This window comes from Quercus lobata, chromosome 2, assembly GCF_001633185.2.
Source record: "Quercus lobata isolate SW786 chromosome 2, ValleyOak3.0 Primary Assembly, whole genome shotgun sequence".
Classification (NCBI taxonomy): domain Eukaryota; kingdom Viridiplantae; phylum Streptophyta; class Magnoliopsida; order Fagales; family Fagaceae; genus Quercus; species Quercus lobata.
Genome location: NC_044905.1, coordinates 18,526,149 through 18,548,295, shown reverse-complemented (window position 1 = coordinate 18,548,295; position 22,147 = coordinate 18,526,149). Strand labels below are relative to the sequence as shown.

The following is a 22,147-nucleotide window of genomic DNA, read 5'->3' as shown; positions in this document are numbered from 1 at the left end:
ATTTTTAAAATGTGTAGTAATTAATTTTTTTAAAGGGGGTTGTAGCCTTAAACTATAACTAATTTTGTAACTAAATTTTGTCATTTCAAAAGACCCAACAATTGGTCTTCCACCTTTTTTCTTAAACAAAGTTTCTAGTTTGGAGAGAAACCATTCAAATTCCACATATATATTAATATAATTTATACTGAGTGTGAATTTTGAATATAAAAAATTCAAGAAGATAATAAATCAATTGTTGTTTAACAAAAAAATGTTAAAATTTCAAGTTTTTGTGATCTAAAATTGTATATAAAAAATAATTTTATCGATTGAATGGTAAATAATATCCAATTTGAACAAAATTTGATATACATGTTAAAAACATAAGGAACATGAAATTCAACGGTTAGATTTTAAAAATTCATACTCAAAAAAGAGATATATGAGAAGTTTGAAAAGTTTTTCTCCAAATTAGTTTGGAGAGAAACTTTATTCTTTTTTTTTTTCTTTCCCTATACTCGGTGCCTCTAATTGCCCTGCACTTGGGCTTTGCCTTGAAGTGGAACTTGGTCCTTACAATTTTTAATGGCCGAAATGACCTATTTTAGGGTGGCCTTCATGTTTGCATGAAAAAAGCTCATGAGGTGAGGGAATTTTGGGCTTTTAGGGCCAACATGTAGGTTTTTTGGGCCTTTAATCCCAATCCACGTGGCAAGGAGATTCGGGCTTTTATGCCCTTTCAGTGTTGTAATGAGTTTTGGGTTATTGAGCCTGCCACATGTGATGGTGAATTTTGGACCCAATATTTTGAAAAAACAGACTTGAAGCCTTTTTAGATAAGGGCCTAAACTGTGTGGGCTTAAAGGACACTTTTGGGCATCTTTTAGGCCTATAGCAAACTTGGCCCATGACCCGTGTTACACTTGTCACGTATTTTTCATTTTGTTGTACCCTTTGCTGATGTGGTATGGTCAGCAAAGAGTATATAATTGAACCATGATTGAGCCAAAACTTGCAAGGTATCTTTTTCACGATCCTCTAGCTTTCTTGGTGGCTTCGATGTGTCCTTCCATGGCTTTTGTCTCCAAAATTGAGGAAGATGATGAACTATTTTAGTCAAAGAAAGACCCTTTAATGCCTCTTTAAATAATTGGGTTTTTAAATTGATATGGGTTTGAGTTTTCCTCATGCTAACTCCATTATGCGTAAATAAGGACTAGTTAATTGGAACCCCAAAATCGCATAAACGAGACATTGATTATAGAACCCTCGACTTTTATGGATCAGTTTACCCAGTAAGATGAATAAGATATGAATATTTTATCTTGGTGAGAATATGGGTCATTTAGCCTAAATTTTTTTACATCTCCATTATAATTTAGGGTTTGTTTAGGATCCACTTATTTTACTGAAAGTACTGTAAAAAAAGGTAAAAGTTAGTTGAAATAGTATAGTGAGAGTATCTCGAGCAGTTTATCTAAATTTTTGTACTGTTTGGACAGTGAACAGTGACATTTAGCTTTTACTTACTTACTTTTTCAAATACACTTTCCAACAAATTCTCTATCATTTTCTCCATTTCATTTAAATATTATTTCTTCATTCATTCTTTATTCTTTTTTTAATCATCATTTATTCTTCCTATGTTTATTCCCAACAATCATATTTTTCAACGAGAAGTGTTATATTCACAACATTTTTTGTAATACTTTCACAAGAATCACAACAAAATCTTATGTGAAAAGTTATTATTTGTTCTAATTTGAATCCACCACTGAAATTATTTTTTTACTTACTAATATTAGCTAATAACAATTTGTTACTTAAGATTTATTATGAAAATATTGTGGTAACATTTCTTAATTGTCATTTCTTATTCTTTATATTATTTTTCCTTTCAATTTCATCCATATGTTTCTTCTTCTTTTTTCTTGTTTTTTCTCCACCACACATGTATACCCACTCTTTCTTTCTTTTTCTACTTGATTCCAAATCACTCTCTCTCTCTCTCTCTCTCTCTCTCTCTCTCTCTCTCTCTCTCTCCTTTTTCTTTTTCTACTTGATTTTAGAACACTCTCTAGCTCTTTATGTGATAAGAAACAGAGAAAGAACAAGTGAGAGGCTTGCTCCACCGTTAATTGAAGGAAACAGGCAGGCGCAGAATCGGCATTCACTATGCCAAGTTGCGTCTTTTGCTCCACCGCCGCTCGTCTTCCTTCCCAATGCAGCCCAAATGGGTCAGATGGCTTCTGTCTTCCTTTTTTTTTTTCTTTTTTGTTATGATTTGATTAATTTTAAGATTGTGTTTTTGAGTTTGTATTTTGATTATGCTTGAGTTTAGAGATGTTTAAGAGAAATGATTGTTATGTTTGTAGTCGTTGTGAATGTTTGTAGCCGTTGTGAGAGGAGAGAGAAAAAAATTATTTTTTATTGAGTTGTATGATTTTTTTAAGGAGAAAAATTCATTTGGAATTGCTACAGTGTTTTCTATATCTAAAGAAGCACTATAGCAACATCAAAAAATATTTGGAAAAGTTTTGCAATTAAAGAATCTGTTGGAGCTGATTTTTGGGGTTTATTCTCCAAAAATTAGATTTAGCTAATCTATTGAAGATGCTCTAAGACTCATAAATAGTACTAAAAAGTGCAGTGAAACCCATGACTAGTAACAAAAATAAGTTGAATAATAAAATAAATTGGTAAAAATAATTTTTACCAAACACACCCTTAACCCAACTTAGGTGCAGATTGTATATTGTAAAGTCCAACTTATTTATGGGTCTTTTAGCCTAAAATTTGCAGGTCATTTAACCCAACTTTAAATATAGGTTGTCGATTGTGAACTCCAATTTGTTTGTGAGTCTTTTAACCCACTTCGATTTGGGGGTCACTTAACCCAACTTAGAGTTTTTTTTTTTTTTCCTCTCCTTTTTAAAATAAACAAAAGCCTAAATACAATAAGGGAATAGGAATGTCGGTTGCAAAACTCATTTTGTTATTAGGTTGATTCCCAGTTTTTCTTGAGCTTTTCTTTTTCTTTTCAGGTTTTGAGACCATTGTTTTTCTTTAATATATATTAGGTCCATTCATTTTAGCCTTGCTCCAATAGAGTTTTTGTGGGGATTTGGGGAGCTGCCACGTGGCCAGAAAAAGGAGGCCTGAACAGATATACATTTACAAATTACAGTATCTAAGCTAGTAAAAAAAAAATTTCTCAAATGAGACAATTGTATGCAACACTCAAAAAAACTAAGGCCACTACAATACTACTGTCGAAGCTTTCTTAGTAACCATTTCCTCCTCAAAGCGATATCCAATGCCAAAAACGTTTTTGCCTTTTTCTCATCTTCCAGAAGATCACAAGCATCCAACATAAGCTCATCATCTATGTCTGGTATTGCCTGGAGAGCATCAATTGCACTTTCTATCAATTTACAGTTTTTATTCTCTTTCTTATTGACCAATCTTTTGACTACACCCGCAATCTCAGAAAGAGCTTCTTCCATTCTATTGTCAGTCTTTTGTACCTTTCTAGGACGTTGTGATTCCAATGGTGTCTCAGTTGGCCGCTTTCTCTCATCAACAGACATTTGAGTATTCCTTGTTGGAAATTCTTGACCTCTAGATGTTCCCTCCATCTCTATTCCCTGGGCAGTTATGTCCGCTTCCATAACCAGACCGTGGTTACTGAATCTTTCACCTGACACTTTATTTCCAAAGACCTTGCAAAGATCTCTATAACTACATAAGATTTTATCCCTGTATGAAATAGCATCTGGGTATTCCTGCAAAATTCATGCATGAACACCTTAGGATTGATGGGATCAATAAGCCGTATATTTGGCAAACAATTCAGACTACGGTCAATACAATTATGCAGGATACATTGCCATCATTTCATAAAAAAGTTCACATGATAAACTATAATGCAGAAGGCATGGCTGTCACACACACGCAAAAAGAGGAAAGCTTAAATAGTTCACATCCTAAACTTTCCCTTTACCCTTTTTTCACTGTTTTTTTTTTTTTTTTTTTGGGGGGGGTGGGGTGGGGGGGGGGGGGGGTTGGGGGTTTGGGGGGTGGGGGAGTTGCAATGAACTACAAGCCAATTGATGTAAAGAAAATAAATAACAATATTAGCAGAGGGAGGAATGCACCTTAACATAAGCTTCCCAGACATCATTGTCAGCTGTTACCATTTGTTGAGATTCATCCCACGTAAAACCACTATGATTGATAAGATTACTGATTTCACCATGCTGTTTCATCAAGAATGTATACTGATCTTCTAGGAGATTTTTGTTAAATTTTAGTCCAAATTTTTCATTAAATGATTCTATCATATCAGCCCATGCTTGCTCATTGAATGTACGATCAGCCTTATTGCCTCTCTGCACATGGTCTACCATAAGGACAATAAAATAGAGCTCCATTGATGGTATCCAATCTATCACCAAAGGAACATCACCAGCAGGTGATTGGTCATTTGTCCCCTCACCTACAAATTAAGGAAAATGATGAGTTCACAAAAGGTCTGTTAAGTTGTGTCCAGAAAAAATAAAACAAATTTGCTTCCCATGGCATGCACTCAAATCCAGTCTATATTAAATTTCAGAAAATCTAAGACAAATCCTTTCTCCAGCATTCATGCTATCATTTAATTTATAATTTAATAAGAAATAAAAAAGAAGTCAGTGACCTTTTTGTTTTACTTTCCAACAAGATTCTCCTGATACCAGTGAGTGGTGACAACTTTGTTTTTCAAATTCAGAAAATACAGTTTTAGGCAACCATCAAATAACAAGTTCAAAGAGTCAAGACAATATAATCACACCAAACACTAACACAATCAGCTTACTAAATTAATGCATGATATCACAGCTCCCAGTTGTCTACATTGTCCTGGCACACACCTAGGCTAATAAAAGGGAACAAGATGCAGGGAACTATATTTTGTTTAGGCTATTTAATTTTAGAAGCCAATTATATTTTTAATATCAGACAAATGAATTTTATCTTAGGTCTGATTAGCTAATTAGATTATTAGTATTTTATTTAAATTTATGGAGTCAAGGTTCTTTTCATAATTCAATTATTCCAAGTCAATTAAGTTTTATTCATCGTGGTCTAAATTCTATATAAGTGCACTATTGTACTCCAATTGAGACAAATTTGCTTTATTAATAAAATTTTCCCATTGGAAAAATTGTCAAGCAACCCTAGGTGGCGATTCCTATTGATCAGCCCTTCATGGTGCATGAAGTAGAAATGCTTTATGTGGATCAAAATAATGCTATATCATTTGAAACTCTGATTCCAACCATTAATTCTATCATTCCATATGATGGAACACAAAGTTTCTCTGTTCTTAGTACTGCTAAAGGTCCAAGAGTTGGTGTAAGTCTCAGGTGAAAGAGTATTTTTCGTTCAATACTTCAAAGTTTGAGTTTGCGGGAAGTTTATTTAATTTTAGAAGTCAATTGTATTTATACTATTGTTACTTTGATGCAGCCATAGACAATTAATTTGCTATTACTTTGCAAGTTCACCTATTCAAGAATTAATTTTGATAGTTCGATAATTACAATGGGAGAGGGGAGATCCGAACCCTGTACGTCTCTATTGGAAATACCAGAGGTGCCAGTTGAGCTATCTCTTGGCAAGAATTATTTTATGGGGTCAACATGTGAAGTCCAATTGAGGTAAGAGTCATGTGGTTTTAAAGGTCTAAGTATGAGTCTTTTAGGGTTAAAATATTAGTTATCATCAATTTTGTAGTTGAGCATATCTACAAATTTTTGTGATTCCAACGAATTTAATGTATTTTGGTACTTTAGTTGAGTCTAGAATTTTCTGGGTTCCTAAGTATCTTAGGTTTTATTTTCTTTGGGTCCAAATTCATCTTTTATTAGGTTTTTAGTTTACTAGTCAAACTAGGAGTCCTAATACTACTAGAACAAGAGTCTTTATAAACATATGTGCTCAATGCATTCAGAGGAGATGTAGTTGATTAATAAAAATTATTGAGTGTTTTGAGAATTGAGGCATGTTGGCCGTGTGATATTTTCTCTCTCTCTGCTTATTCTCTCTTACTTATGGTAAGATTCACGGGGTACTGTTCATACAGACCCAAATACCATACAAACCTCTCAATAAAATACCATACAACCCCAAATCAAGCCCTTTCTTTTACCTACCATAACCCTAAATCCCCCACATACTTTCTTCTATCAAATAGCCATCAAATAACTCATCACATGTCCCTTAATTTCCTATCAACACTGCATAACCCTTTCCTCAACAACTCTAAATCCTACTTGCACAAGTCTCCTATGTCAATTTGGTATCTTTTCCCACTTGAACCCTGACCCTTCTTAAAAAGGTTCTAAACCCCAAAATCCACAAATCCCCTAAAACCTTAACCCACCACAACCACACATATACAAATTCTCCAATTTGTCCTACATCATCCTTGGATTTTATTAGCTAAATAGTTGATTTGTATTTTATTTAATTTCCTAGAGTCAAGGCTATTTTCGTAATTCAATAATTGAGCTTTGCCCAAATCAATTAGGATTAGGATTTAGTCCTACTGTATAACTGCAGTATTATACTCTAATGAAGACAGTTTAATTAATTCCGAGAAACCCCAAACAGTAATTTTTAGAATTTGTCTTCTCTTTCTTGTTTGGGCTTATTCTAAGCAAGCCTAAAAATTGACTTGGAATAAACTAGTCCTAAGTTTTTTTTTTTTTTTGAATTTGAATTTGAATTTGTTTGCATAAGAACTTCTAGAGTAAATTATTTATCTTGAATCAGCAAGTCGATTATTATATATTGTTGTTGTTTGTGCTTTTGGTGAATGTGTTCATGGGCAATATTAGGAAAGAACCCCACAAGGTGAAGGGAACTGACTGATGTTTACACTATTGCATTGTCAACATATATGGAATGACATGAATGGCTATGCTTTATAGTCTTAGCCACATCATATCAAGAACAAATCATCTTAAAGGAAGAGTTGCTTGTACTAGTTCAATATGATCGTGCCCAATGTTCTTTCAAGTACTTCTTTTTCCCTTTTATTTTGTGTGTGTGTGTGTGGGGGGGGGGGGGTGGTGGTTCTGAAGTTAATTTAGTTCACTACAATCAACTAAATGTTGTAAATACAACATATTTTAAGATTAAACCTAAAATTGAATCGCCACATTAGAGTAACTATTTGTTGAATTTAATCCCCAGCAACAAAAAGCAGCATCATATAATTTAATTTAAGACGCAACAGAACTCACACTTAGCACCAAATTCATGACTCAAGACAAAACTTTTGGTCACTGCCCACTATCAGGAGGAACAGGAAAATGCATACCAGTCAATGAAACAGGTAATTCACTGCTGGGATCTGCATTGCGTGCCAAACGGCTGTATCTACCATCAGCATGTTCTTCTCCAAATATCACACACAATTTGTGATAGCTTGGCAGAGTTTTCACTCTATATGATCGAGCATCAGGATGTTCCTGCAAGCACTATATGTAAGCAGCAGAAGGGCAGAACAAACCAACCAGAAATAAAATGCAGAGTAGTTAACCTTGGTATAAGCATCCCAAACATGATCATCAGCTGTTACCATTTCTCTTGTTTCATCCCATGAAAACCCACTCAGCTGAAGAAGAATCTTTACGTCATTGTATTGCCTCTTTAAATGTTTGTACCTATTCTTCAGAACATCTTTGTCATGGTGAGAATTGAATTTTGCATTGAAAGATGTAACCATGTCAATCCACGCCTGGGTTATGAAAGTTTGCCCAAGTTTATTTCCCCTATGAACCTGTTCTAGTAACAAGTCAATAAGATAATGGTCCATTGGTGGTGTCCAATATGTTCTTGTACGATCACCAAAAGTAGGGTTCTGCCCCCCTTTTCCTTCACCTATAGTCATAAATATTTAGTTATAGAAGCATACAATGACTGGCAAGTACTTCAAAGCATCTCACGTGAATAAAAAGCAGTTCTTATGTAACTAGATTTTCTAAACATCTTCCAAATACTTTACCATGTTCATAACCCTGTAACTCATTGGCCAATAAAAGAAGTTACAAGAAAATCTTGCTATGATTTATGGCCTTGAGAACTGCTCATTTAACTGCATCCAAGAGATTTGATATGGAAGCCAGAAGACCAATTACTATTTTTCACTTAAAAGTATAAGTTATTAAATAATTAAAGCATAGATAAGTAAATAACTACTGCTGGGATTCCCATTTATCTATTTTCCACTTGATCAAAGTCTCAATAGACTTTCCATGACAGTGTAAAGCAAGACCCCATTAAATATTTTTTTGATTGTAAAAGTCGAGCAACTTAATCTTCACTTGGTACATATAGTAAGTGTAACTCACCGGCCTTTCTTTCTGAGACGTCGTCTTCAACATTTTTGTTCTGATGTAAATCACAGTGAATACCATTATCAATTTGACTTCCGTATATTAGGAGCAAATCATAGTAGTTTGGAAGGGTTTTTGTTCTATATGTCCGTGCATGCGGGTGTGCCTGCAAATCTATGCTAGTAAATAAAATATGCCCCTCAAAAAACAGGAATGACAAATTATTTATAACTATGTACCTTGAGATATGCATCCCAAACATCATCATCAGCTGCAACCATTTGTTGTGTTTCATTCCAAGAAAAGCCATTTTGTTTAAGAAGAATTGTTATGTCACTATAGTACTTCCACAATTTCTTGTATCGATGCCTTAAAACCCTTTTGCCATGTTGTGGACCAAATTTTTCATTGAACGAAGCAAGCATATCATTCCATGCTTGTTTATTGAAAGTATTTTCAGTCTTATTCCCTCTTTTTACTTGGTCCAGCATAAGCTCAATGAAAAATTGGTCCATTGCTGGAGTCCAATCGGTCCTTCCACGCTCATTACTTGAAGGCGCAAGGCCGCCCATTCCATCACCTACAAATTGAGGAACATATAGGTGAACACAGTCATCTCATATTATTGGATGTACATCTTTATTTACTATGAAGTACATTCTAGAAAGCTAACCATCATGACAGCAGTCAAACTATATATTTAGAATTTAATTGCAACTCATGTTCACTGGTCCACTAAGAAAGGTCATATTTTCAAAACAAAATAACACAGCCCCTAAGCTGAAATTTTTTTTAGGAACTATTTGGAACATTTACCATTTGAAGACTGTAAGGCTGAATTCTATCTGCCTCCTAATCATTCCCTATCTTGTGAATAAATTTCATAAACCATGAATAGGTTGTGGAGCTCAGAGCTTCTTCCTGATTTTTCCTTCTTGACCATATGCGTAAAATCTTAATATTAAATAAATATAAACATCATATAACTAGTCTATAAACAGAATATCAATAAGAGATCACATTCAGTCACAAAGCCAACCCTCTGGGGCAGAAAAAGTATACATACCCATATTTACTCCTTGCATTTCTTCATCAATGTCTAGATCATGACTTGATCGGCTGTATCTTCCATCAGCAGTTGTATACCCATATATCAAGCACAAATCATTAAAATTTTGCACTGGTTTAGTTTTGTACATTCGGGCATCAGGGTAAGCCTGCAGTTACTTCATGTTATTAAACAATAATGGCACAGATGCTTTTATGATATGAATGAATAGAAAAAAGTAATGTACCTTAATGTAAGCATCCCAGACATAATCATCAGCTACCACCATCTGTTGAGTTTCATCCCAACAAAATCCACTTTGACTAAGAAGATTCTTTATATCATTGAATTGCTTCCACATATTTGTATAACGACTTTTTAGAACATCTTTGTCATATTGAGATCCAAATTTTGTATTGAACACACTGAGCATGTCCGTCCATGCCTTCTTGTTGAAAGTATGGCCAATCCGATTGCCTTTATTCATCTGCTCTAACATAAGGTCAATAAAATACCGTTCCATTGTTGGTGTCCAATATGTCCTTGATCGATCATTGCTTGTAGCAGTTTGGCTACCCATTCTGTCCCCCCTAAAAATTGCAAATATTATTCATCATTTTGTTTGGATAGCTGAAGTGGAAGTGTCTTTCACCCAAAGCGGCATGTTGCAGGTTCAAGTCCAGGAATTTGTTGTCTTTCAACAGAAAAAAATGGGGTTAAGGCTGCCTACTAATCACCTCTCTCAGATCCTATAAAAGTGGGAGTTTTGTGCATTGGGTACGACCTTATTTCTTTTGAATAGCTAAAGAGGAAGGAAAAGGACAAATCTGCAATAAGGGTCATAATGCAGTAAATGTGACTTTTCTACAGAATTTTAATGCTCATGTCTTGCAATTAAAACAAAGTTGTGGTAGCATTCAGTCAAAAAGATACAAATAATGAGACTTGGTTGGATTTTTAACTTTAAAAATTCTACCATTAACACCATAAAAAATACAAACTATAAAGCCCCAAGACAATAAGTAAAACAATCTTAATCTTAACAAAAATGCATGTAGTACAGTTGTTTTTCATGGTTAAGAAATTAATAGATCAAAATTTTTTCATATCATCTAATAATTGGAGGAGAAGAGAGCTGGACAAGACATCAGTTGAGTTGTAAACTTCAGAAGAGGAGAGAATACTCAAAGAGGAGAAAGACTAAAAAATAGGCATATATTTATATTAGAGTAATATGGCATGATTTCAAGAATACTGTTAAGCTAATGCAATAGTAACCCAATTATTTTTTTGATAAGTACAATAACAACCCCATTATAACCAATAATGCCAATAGATCAAACATGTCCATCTTGGAAGACAATCGCTAGAAGAAGGCACAAGCTAATGACTTTCTCAAGACATCACTAGGCTAATCATTCAATCAAACATTTCTGTTGGGGGGGAGGGGTGTTTGACAGTTTGTTTCCTCATCAATAAATTTCAAATAAAATGGAAATCAACCTTGATATATTTGGCATGCTAATAGAAAACTGTATTGTTAGCAATAATGATATCATTCTGATTACTTATCAAAAAATATATATCATTCTGATTATCATAATCTCTCCATAGGAAGAGGAACAACACCACCTCGAAGGAGAGACCAAACACACAACCATTCAAGAAGTATGAGCAGTAGCTTTATATTAACTTTAGCACTAGCGGGGCAACAGAATTTTTCTTTTTACTGCGCTATGTAACAAGATTGCTTCTAACAAAGGTACCATAACCAGGGGTGAACCGCCTATCAGAGCAGTCAGCATCACTTAAACCAGTAATAGATGGGGGAATTAAAAGGCCTGTACAATGGTCTACGCCTAGGAGCTCCTTTCAAATAATGCAAGATATGACAAACAATAAAATGAAGAGTAGGAGAAGGTACCAAAAACTCCCCTCACAACTAAAGATGAGATTGGTAGACAAATTCTGGCCCAATGAGAAAAAGGAGGATTAAAGAAGTGTAACATCAGCATTCACAAAGTAAGGTCGAGACTCAGGACTATAACACCAATAGCCCTTTTGAGTACGAGAGTATCCAAGGAAAACATGCTTGTGAGACCAAGGGGAAAGTTTATCAATCAAAGAGATGACATGCTGTGAGAACAAGATCACCCCATACATATTGAACAACAAGGTACAGGCAATGTCTAATAAACGAAGATGCTTTTTTTTTTTTAACAACTCCAATTTGTTGAGAGTTGTGTGCACAACTGGTTTGATGAACAATACCACAATCAACACAAAAAGAGTTAATAAAAGATTGTGTATATTCTAAGGCATTATCAAAGCAAAGAATCTTAATGCACTTATTAAATTTTTTGATAAGTAAGAAAAAGTTATATTAAATGAAAGTACTACTTCATTCGAAAAAAATGAAGCAGCCTAAAAAATATTTACAGGAAAACAACAAAAAAGAGATTATATACAAGAAAATAAAGAATCTATGAACAATGGAATGGAATCACTAGAAGTGAGTCCCCAAGCATGACAGTCAAACAAAGTCCCAGCAAACAATTCTTTGAGCTGCGCCTCTGAACGTTCCAAATCCTTAATGTGCTTATTAAATTGAACAAGGATATCATAATAGAATTTATAAACAATATAAGGTAGCTTAGATCTTTCCTTAATAAAAAATAACCATGTCATATGAGAATAATCATCAAGAAATATAATAAAATAAAGGAATCAATTCAAAATGGTAGTGAGGGAAGGACTCCATATGCTAGTGCAAAATGCAAACTACATCAAATGACTCAAACTGATGACTATAACTAACACTCAAAAAGGAACTAAAATGATGTTTTCCTAAGTGAGATGCTTCACATTCAAGATTAGACACATGACTCAATAAAGGAATCACAAACTTTAGTTTGGTCGCCCAAATGAAAATTTCCATTGGAAAGGAGACATGGTAGCACTCAAAGCTGAGAGAGTAAGGGAGAACAAGCCATCAGGATCCAGATACTAAAGGCTATCCTTCTCATGGCCCGAACCAATCATCTCCCTGGTCTTGAGGTTCTGAAAGACAAAAGAAGTAGGATCAACGGTTATAGACCAGTGTTAGGCTTTCATCAATTGACTAACAAAAGCAAATCGAAGAAAATTCAGGGGCATAGAGACTAAACGGTAGAGCTAATGTCTTGCAGAATGAAGAACACCTTTCCCAAGGACAGGTTGAGATGAACCATTAGTTAAACCAATATTGTGTTTAACAGGATGAAAAAGAAGAAGTAGAAGAGACAGACAATATACCATATCGATGTTTGTTCATGCTGGAGTCAATAACCCACAGTGGAGAAGATTGGGCTGCATTATTTGAAACAACTAATGTAACACTGTAAGAAAGGAGAGCAGTACTCAATTTCAGAATGAGTTCGCTGAGTTGAGAAGTGAGTGCATCTTGATACCAGTGCTGGGAGCCGTATGCCCAACTAGAACAGAAGTAAACTGTGATTGTTTAATACCATCTATAACCTGATGCACATACTCTGTCTTGTTGTATTTCACCCAACAATAAGGTTTAGTACAATTCATACCACCAAATGATCACTTCTTGTCACCACATCCACCATTACAACCATTACCACTAGAAGCTATTACAACCTCCAATGCTAGAAACTAAAGCAAAAGACTATGGTTGTCTCAATAGAACCTTGGCCTAAGCATGAGCACAATAATGAGAATTAACATTGGCAGCTGAAGTGAGGGTTTCACTAGAAAGAATCTGCTCTTTAAAACCATGTAGATCAGAATCTAAGCCAGACAGTAATGTAGTAATCATATATTCCTCTCAATATCGCTTATGTTGCTTCAAATCAATTGTAAGGGGTCGATATTGCAATAAATGATTCCATAAATTATTAAGGGTACTGTAGTATTCAACCAATGATTTTCCAAACAGGCAATGGACATTTTTTTTTATATAATATATCTCAAAAACAGGAAAAACATTACTGACACCAAAAAAAAAAAAAGTGTAGAAGAGTCCTAGAATTGGAAATGTCACAAAATTTGACTGTCGTCACAATATGGGATTACTTAGGTTGCGTTTGGCATTGGCTTAAAAAGCCAGTTTTTTTTACTATTTAGCTTATTTTTACTACTATTTGTGGGTCCTACTATACTATTTTAGCTACTTTTTAGTTTTATCTACAGTACTTTCAGCAAAAAGTTTATCTACAATACTTTCAGCAAAAAGTTTTCAATTTCAGCTAAATAAGTTGTTCTCAAACGAACTCTTACTATGCCAAAATCATCCCATAACAATAGAATCTTCACTCATCCAATCATAAGCCTACATTGGGAAGGATCATTTATCAAATATTTCAAATTTTTTTTTACACTTAGAAAGTTGTTCATAGCGTGTGTCCAAACTAAATAATTTAAACCATTTAATTTATTTAAGGTAATTGATTTAGGCATGTCATCATCGTTAAGCAAGGATTTTCTTTCGTCAAACATCAATAGACTCCTTTTAAACCATATCAAATACAACTAAAGAAGAAGGCAACCCGACAAACCAAAAACATAATAAACCAGCCAGACTCAACCCCAAGCAAGAGAAAAGGTTCGTGCACTTTTTGTTTCAATTATGTGCTTCATTAAGTAATAAAACTTCAATTAATAAAAAAAATAACTTGTATACGCATACATAATGCTACCAATCAAAAGCATATTTACTATACATTTGATTATTCATCATTGAGAGGGCATGTATTATTATTTGTAGTTGACTGCTTTTTTTTTTTGATAAGTAATAAGAATTCATTGATAATAAAAAAGATACACCCAAGCACACAGGGAGTATACATGGGGGAGCAAGTCAAGAACGAAAATTACAAAAGTCAAGTAAATCCAAAATAGAAAAAGGATGGTTTCTCCACACAGAGAACCATTCAAGTAAGGTTCGGATGAAAAGAAGCTTGAGGTCAGGCATTGCACGCTCAGAGTCTTCAAAGCATCTACTATTCCTCTCCTTCCAAATACACCACATCAAACAAAGAGGAACGACCTTCCAAATAACTCCATTGTGGAGGCGACCAAAGTGACCTTGCCAGCAAGCAAAGAGACCAACAACAGACGAGGGCATGATCCAACACACTCCAAATAAACCAAAAACCGTATCCCATAACTCCGAAGCAACCGAGCAATGAAGGAAAAGATGGTCAACACTTTCACTACTACGCTTGCACATATAACACCAATCCAATACTATCTTTGTAGGTATAGCAGTCAACTACAATAATTTTCAAGTTTCTAGATTTTGAGTTTCATGTCATGCTAGTAGGCAAAGAACAAAGTTTTTTTTGTGGAGAACTGTTGAGTCAAAATCTTTTCCCCTAGGTTCTAGTTGCTTTGAACCATGGGTGGCTCTCTCTTTTTCTTCGTTGAGTCAAAATCTTTTGAATTCTCTGTTGAAGAAGGGGGTTCTTTTTTCTTATTGCGTATCTTTGAGAGAAGTAGAGATTCTCTCCGATCAGTGTTCTTGGACAAAGAGAGTGCTAAGAGATTGTTATCTTTAATGGAGCATTTTATTTACTCTGAATCCCCTGGTCACTATGCTCGTACTGTTAGAGAGGGAGATATTGGAAACGAGCCTAGTAGGTGGGTTAAATTGGTTTTGTCTGAAGAACGTTATTGAACAATTTCTTTTTTTATAAGTAACGTAAGAATATTATTAATAATAGAAAAAGTGCCAAACCGAGTACATTAGGGATGTACTATGGGGGCACAAATCAGGAAACAAAAGTACAACGATCAAGAAAAATAGGAAAAGAAGAACAAGAAAAATGAGTTATTGAACAATTTCTTATTGAGAGCTCAACTAGCTTGAACTTTCAAGACATAAAACATCTAGGCAAGTAGAAATTTTTTCAGGATTGGATTGTTTAGCTTTTGAGCCAAAGCAACAGGTTATTTGAATGGTTCCTTTTTCCAAGCCAATGTCAAGTAGCTTGATTTACCTTTTGAGCCAAGCAGTAGATTTACCCTATTAATATATATATATATATATATATATCCAGTTCCAAACAAATCTCTGTCAGATTAGTAGAGACCAAGTAGGATTTCTTATTTTTCACAAAAAGATATGTCTTTGTCAATTACATTGATGCTGTCTTTATATTTTAGATTGTCAGAGGCTTATTTTATAACAGTTAATGCTATGGAAAAATCTTTCTCTACGAATATTAAGAAATTTCATAATTCTTTCAGAAATCTAATTATTAATATAATTATGTGAATCACACAGGGGTACCCACACAAACACATATCGTTAGTATATTTTGGGGTACTCTTATAAAAGTAAATCAAAATGACCATCTTAATAAGGTCATAATGTGGGAAAAGTTATGCAGGTTCATGTAGGTGCGGCAGGATGACATACCTTACTAATTATTATCTGAAAAATGATGCATCACTGTCATCAATGGCTTAAAGATAAAAATAAAATGAAATAAATTGAACCAATATTTTTCATGCATAGCATGAATAAAACCAGGGCAAAAAGACTAGAGGTGCAATATAAGAGGGTTTGTTTAAAGTTTTCCATAACCAGGACCACCACCAACAAGACATTTCGGTGAATGGATGAAGAGAATTCAGAAAAGATAAAGCTTTATTACTAACAGAATACATGACTAGAAAATGCACATAAGTGGATTTGTTTTTAAAGACTTCTGCTGTTTCTTATGGAAAACAAAATGGAGGAGCTAACAATTTTGATTCCTCGCATCTCAACATGATCGGATCAGATAATAAGAAATTAAGTTCAATCCAACCAATCGTTATCTTCTCCGCTTCTTACGAATTTAAGCCAATCGACATTTTTTGAAAATCCAACCAAGATGAAATTTAAGATTTTGCTTCTACATGGCACATTCATCAAACCTAAAATTGATTATTCAGACCTCTGCAGTGTACATCCAAATTATGAATGCACGAACCCAGAAAGAATAATAGCTAGAATTTGAAAGGTTCTTTCAAACTCAATCAAGCACAGTGAAAGAAAAACTACTCTAATTCTTGACCGTTTTGAAAGTTGAAACCTTCACTCTAAAGAGTAGCACAGTGTGAACAAAATTTCATTGCTTAAAGAAACAATGAGTAAAAAAAATTCAAAGAAAAAAAGCTCAAAACAAAGCTTCAAGAAGATCGCCATAACCAATTAAGTTTCAATTGTAGAATTCAATCAAGCTCAATTAATAAATCTACTTATCCTAGATATCAGACTTGTCCAAACATGAATAGCACAATTATAATTCGAAGGTACGAGGATGAAAATTCAAACTTTTCCTACAACAACGGCATTGTCCAAAACGAAAAACAAAAAAGCAATGCCAAACACAACAGAGTAGTACCATGAAAATGAAAGCAAGACAGAGAAACATAAAATTTCGAGGTTGTTAAATAACTGCGAAACAAACGGTTAGAGATTTTTACCTGTTCGTACTGAGTACTCTATGAGAGAGAGAGAGAGTTGGCGCGGCCTAGCTAAAGAGAGTCTGTGATTGTGAAGAGTTTTAACCCTAATCCGGAATAAGAGCAAAACGAACCAGCTGTTTGGTCACAGAGAGAGGAAAGCCTGTGTGTATTGTATTCTGTTCACGCGCTACTATGTAGATCTAGGGCTTCAAATGGAGTGGGCTGGGTCGTGTAAAACAAGCCCACCTCATTCACAACTTTTTAAGTGCTCACCATTTCATTGTATGGGCTGCCCATAGCTCAGATTAGCCCAACTCACCTGGGAAAACGAAAAACCAAAAAAGAAGAATGTAGAAAGTGCATTAAAAAAGGGAAAAAATAATTACAAATTATACCATTTAAGTTTGGTTGACTATCTTTTTGATCTGACAAGTTTTATTTTTTGTCATTTTGGGTTGAGTTGAATTAATTGGATTTAGGTCCTAATAAATGGGTTGCAAGCGTTTTAAATGGAGTTACTTAATAATAATAAACAAACAAAAAAAATATTAAATGTCAAAAATAAAATAACAAAATAATCAAAAATAAAAGTTAAATAAGACAGATTTCTAAGTTTACACAATTCAAAATTCATTCATGATATCATCGTCATAAAAGTCCAGTGATTTGCATTTTTTTTTTTTTGAGAAAAATGTGATTTGCAAAACTAATCCATAAATTTTATTTTAAAATAAATGGGACAATAAAAAAATTCCTTAGACTCTCGTTCTTTTAGATACATAATTTTTTTCTCTTGAAAACAATAAAAGATATGTTAGTTCACTTGCAGCAAATAAGTTTGACAATAGCAAGGATCTTATGAGTTTTATTGTAGAAATTTAGGGTTTAGACCAATGTTTTGAGCTTTTTATCACACCAAAGGATATAGAAATGTTGTTTCAATCTAAAAGCTACTTTGATACTGTCAAAATTTATATTGTAAACTTATTTTTTCTTAATCATGTTGCCCATGGATCTATGGTCAAATTAGAAATAAAACTTTTCAGTGGTTGTTATTTGATTATATGTAGTCATTACATTTGGATGGTTGACATCGTGTTACCTTTACATGATTTAGCATTTGGAGTAATTTGCCAGCTTATATGGTGAATATATATAAATATATATATATTTCAAATAAACAGGGGTTAGGTCATGGGTCAACCTATTTTTATTTCGGATAAAAAATTCTTAGATTTGAGTCAAGTTAACGTGTCCTGGTCCAATTTTTCCAGGTTTTATTCCTTCCTCATTTCGTGAAAAAAGTTATCATTAAGGAGGACTAATAGTGACAGCAAATGTATCAAATCCCCCATCCCCCAATCCAAACTGTTGACGTAAAATAAAAAAAGTAACATCAAATGAACGCAATTTACCAAAATGGCAATAGACTAAATTTAAAATGTGTAATTTGTATTTTATTTAAATGAGGACTATAAATGAAGCTCGACTTGGGAAAAAACTTGTTTATGTTTATTAATTAAGAAAACAAGTTAAGCTCAAATCTTAAATTTAAACTTGATTAATAAACAAGTCAAGTTGGATTTAATTATATGTAATATTATATTTTTTATATGTATACTTGTCTAAAAAATATATTTATACAGACTTGAAATTGGATTATATAAATTTATCAATAGGTTCATATGATATTAAATTATTATTTATAGTAAAAATTCATAGAATTGTGAAGAGGTAAAACATGAGCCAAACTTGAATATAAAATCTTATTTGATGATGAGCTCGAGCTTAGCTTATGTTTGAAAAAAAACAAACTTAAAATTTAAATACTCAGCTCATTTAGAGCCTATTACAAGATCAGAATGACAAAAACAAAACCTAGAAGACCAAAATAACAATTGACCAAACTTAAATGATGTAATTTATTTTTCTAAAAAAAAGAAGATGTAATTTATATTTTTGCCTAAAAAAAAGTTAGTGCACATTTTTTACTAAATCTGGATTTCGATATGCAAATTTAAAAGTTTGCTTTGGGATCTGGTTATTTTGTCGAAACTGAAATTTTTTTGTTGAAAGTATTATAAATAAAAACAAATGTTAGTTGAAATAGTATAGTGAAACACTTGAATAGTACCAAAAAGTTCAATGGGACCCACGAATAATGACAAAAATAAACTGAATGGTAAAATAAGCTAAACAAACACTAATAAATTTGGTCTTTCCATATCAGACACAGGATTCACACCTTTTCTACTGAAAATCTCGATTTCAATATGCGAATCTAAAATATGGTGATTCGATGATCGATTTGCATATCAGATAGGGATTCTCTTTCTTATTTTACATCTCCATCTAGCTTGTGGGCCTATAATATATATTCTACCTGCACGTGAAATTGAAACAGAAGTGGTCAAACGACCTGGGGAAAGCCGAAGGGGCAAGACTAGACTTCAGGGGGAAGAGGACTAGTCCAAAGTTTTGCCGACAGAAATGCTGAAAATGTTGTATCCCACTTTAGGTACGTTTGAAATGAAAAATTGTTTGGCGCTGAGAGAAGACGAAACACTATTTTCAACCCATCTTTGATCTTTCTCTTTTTCTTTCTGTAAAGATAAGACAGCATATGTGAAATATTGAAATAATGTTTTGCCTTATCAATTGTGGCCCAGGCTGATTGCATTTATTTATAATAATTGATGTGCTTACACCGTACCATACATTTGACATTTGGAAGTTGTTGACAAACAATTACAATTACCAACGACTTCATCACCTGAAGTCTAAGGTAAAACTTCTTTTGTAAGATTCTTGTACATTTTGAATGAGTAAAATTCTACCTTTTTTTAGTTTCAAAAAGTAATTGTTGGAACTCCAACCCTAAATACTAACATCATCATATCAACTAAAAATAAAAAAGAAAGACCTTTATTTTTAGTCAAAAGCGACAAAAACTTATAAAGACCTTAAATTTTAATTTTGCATTTTATTTTTGAAAAAATCTTAGGTCTAAACCAGTTGAGCTATTTTGCTCTAATACACTGTTGTTAAATAAAAAAATTAGGTCAAAAATGCAAAAATAGTTCTTGAGATTTGGGTTAGTTGCAAACTAATCTCTGTACTATCAATTTTGTATTATTTACCTTTTAGGTTTAAGAATTGTCCAATTTGATCCCTCAATCTTAATTTTGTTAACTATTATTGACAAAAAAAAAAAAAAAAAAAAAGGTCACATGGTGTGCACGCGACCACTTTACTATAAAATTTATATAAAACAAAAAAGTATAATGCATGACGATTTTTTGACGATTATAGTTAATAGAATTGAGATAATTTGGACGATTCTTAAACCTCATAGTTCAATAATACAAAATTGACAATATTAGGGTCAATTTGTAACTAACCCAAACTCTAGGGGGTCTTATTACATTTTCTAGCCAAATTAGAACAATATTGATCATTTTTTTTTTTTTGAGAAAAAAATTTGATCATCTTGACACATAGAAATATTAGTATTAAGAAAATTCAAGCTCTCTGTGATCAGCAAATTGGTGCAACAAATTTCCATTTGACCTATCCTCTTCAGGATACTATAACTCAACTCCATCGCCATGTGACTGAAGTTAATTTTTTACTAATAACTTAGTCCAAAGCTCTGCAAAATAAAACACAGTTCTTTATTCAGATAGTTTATAGAATTATACATAAATTCATCTGGCATATCTATGAACATTGTACTTTATTATTTTATTCTATATAGGGATGTTGAAAATGAGTTAATTTATAGGCTTATAAGATCTACTTGCGATTAGTGGAAATCAGAACCTATTGATTTACATATATATTATTATATTATACTCATTATTGTCATGGCGGGAGTTTCCAATTAAAGAGCAGAAATTAGACTGCAAGTCACTAGCCCTCCATTAACAAACCGGAACTCCCACACATTTTCATTTACCAACTCACTTTATCCTAATAAATAGCAGCAATATAAGAAATTTAACAAATTCAACAACACATAAAAATTAAAATTGACTTTTTTTTTCAATGTTGAAAGTAAAATAGAGAGGATGAGGACCTAATCCCCTTGCACAAGGATGTTCCCACCAACCCATGGGTAGGATTCGGATTGACAAATTTTTCAATCAATCAAAATATATTATAATCCGATACAACTTACGTTATTACTAGTTGAATAAATTTTAGTTGCAAAATTTCTAGAAAATTAAAAATCAATAGCTATATCATCAAAAATTTGTTTAAATTACAAGTTTTTGTTGTTTAAAATTATGCATAAAATATAAGTTTATAGATCATATAGTAAATAATATCTTATTGACACAAAATTTAATATGTGTATTCAGTTAGATTTTCAAAATATATAATAATGTTTGTTTTATTGAATAAAGTTGTAATCTTATAATACAACTAATTTTATAATTAAATTCCGTAGTCGAGTTAATTTAGTTGTTAATAGATTTGAGACTTTGTATCCCAAAACCCAACCATCCTCCTCTGGACATTGGATGCACCGGCCTATGAAACATGGTGAAAGCAATGATATGCATTAAATTTTATTTTGGCAGCTACGCGGTTAAGGCCTGAAATGTCAACCGAAAGTAAGAGAGGCTAAGGCAACTCAGACCGACCACACCTATCGCAGCTTCGAAGCACATACGTGGTGCATTCCACGAGTCTACGAGCTAGCTAGCACCGTTTACATTTTTACATATATGGTCCAATCAAAATGCTACGCCTGTCCTTCACTCATAATTAAGCCCTCTCTTTTCCAAACATGCTTGGAATTTGAAACACAAAAAATTAATAGCGGTTTTTTCAGTTGACAAGCTTTAAAAAAAAAAAAAAAATGGCGGCTTTGATATGTCACGTATCTTGTTGTGTAAGAAGCGTACGAAGTGCGCGCATTTTAACAGCATGTACATCACAACACGTGTGCTGTAATGATTGATTTGGAAGTGCGTATACAGGGGGCAAGTTTCATCCAACTTTATCTTTTTTGGGCCAATTAGATAGTGGTACGTGCGGCTTTGAACAATGTTTATTTTACTGTAAATTGAAAATTAATAATTAAAAATATTATAGTAAAAAATAATTTTTAAATAAATGAATAGTACTGTGAGACCTATTTTGAATGAAAATTTTATTAAAAAAAGAGGTTTGTGAGTCCTGTAAACAGTGCACATGACCCACTACCAAACTTGAAATGCACTTTTCCCAAAAAAAAAAAAAAAAGCCAGACGCAAAC

General features: G+C 33.2%; 1 protein-coding gene across 5 annotated transcripts; it reads right to left on the bottom strand.

The window, feature by feature from the left end:
• Positions 1–3,058: 3,058 nt before the first annotated feature.
• On the bottom strand, positions 3,059–17,030 carry LOC115974821 (L10-interacting MYB domain-containing protein). 5 transcript variants are annotated; one of them, XM_031095346.1, is made up of 11 exons: positions 16,900–17,030; positions 12,712–12,765; positions 12,324–12,477; positions 9,665–10,007; positions 9,436–9,586; positions 8,609–8,949; positions 8,385–8,535; positions 7,574–7,914; positions 7,352–7,502; positions 4,140–4,480; positions 3,059–3,767 (listed from the first exon to the last, which is right to left on the bottom strand). In XM_031095346.1, exons 3-11 carry the CDS (start codon positions 12,353–12,355, stop codon positions 3,249–3,251), a joined length of 2,370 nt encoding a protein of 789 aa, XP_030951206.1. In that variant the 5' UTR covers positions 12,356–12,477; positions 12,712–12,765; positions 16,900–17,030; the 3' UTR covers positions 3,059–3,248. The 5 variants fall into 5 exon arrangements, with proteins under 5 accessions (XP_030951206.1, XP_030951205.1, XP_030951207.1 ...); XM_031095345.1 differs by lacking the exon at positions 12,712–12,765; XM_031095347.1 differs by lacking the exon at positions 16,900–17,030 and having other exon boundaries at positions 9,665–10,244; positions 12,712–13,117.
• Between the last annotated feature and the right edge of the window lie 5,117 nt (positions 17,031–22,147).

Excerpts from the sequence above, each read along its gene's own strand:
- LOC115974821 (XM_031095346.1), bottom strand. The coding sequence starts at position 12,355 with ATGGAAATTTTCATTTGGGCGACCAAACTAAA. Across the intron at positions 10,008-12,323 it reads ATTTGGGCGACCAAACTAAA|GGGGGACAGAATGGGTAGCC; the intron begins GTTTGTGATTCC and ends TGCAATTTTTAG. Across the intron at positions 8,950-9,435 it reads AATGCAAGGAGTAAATATGG|GTGATGGAATGGGCGGCCTT; the intron begins GTATGTATACTT and ends CTCAATTTGTAG.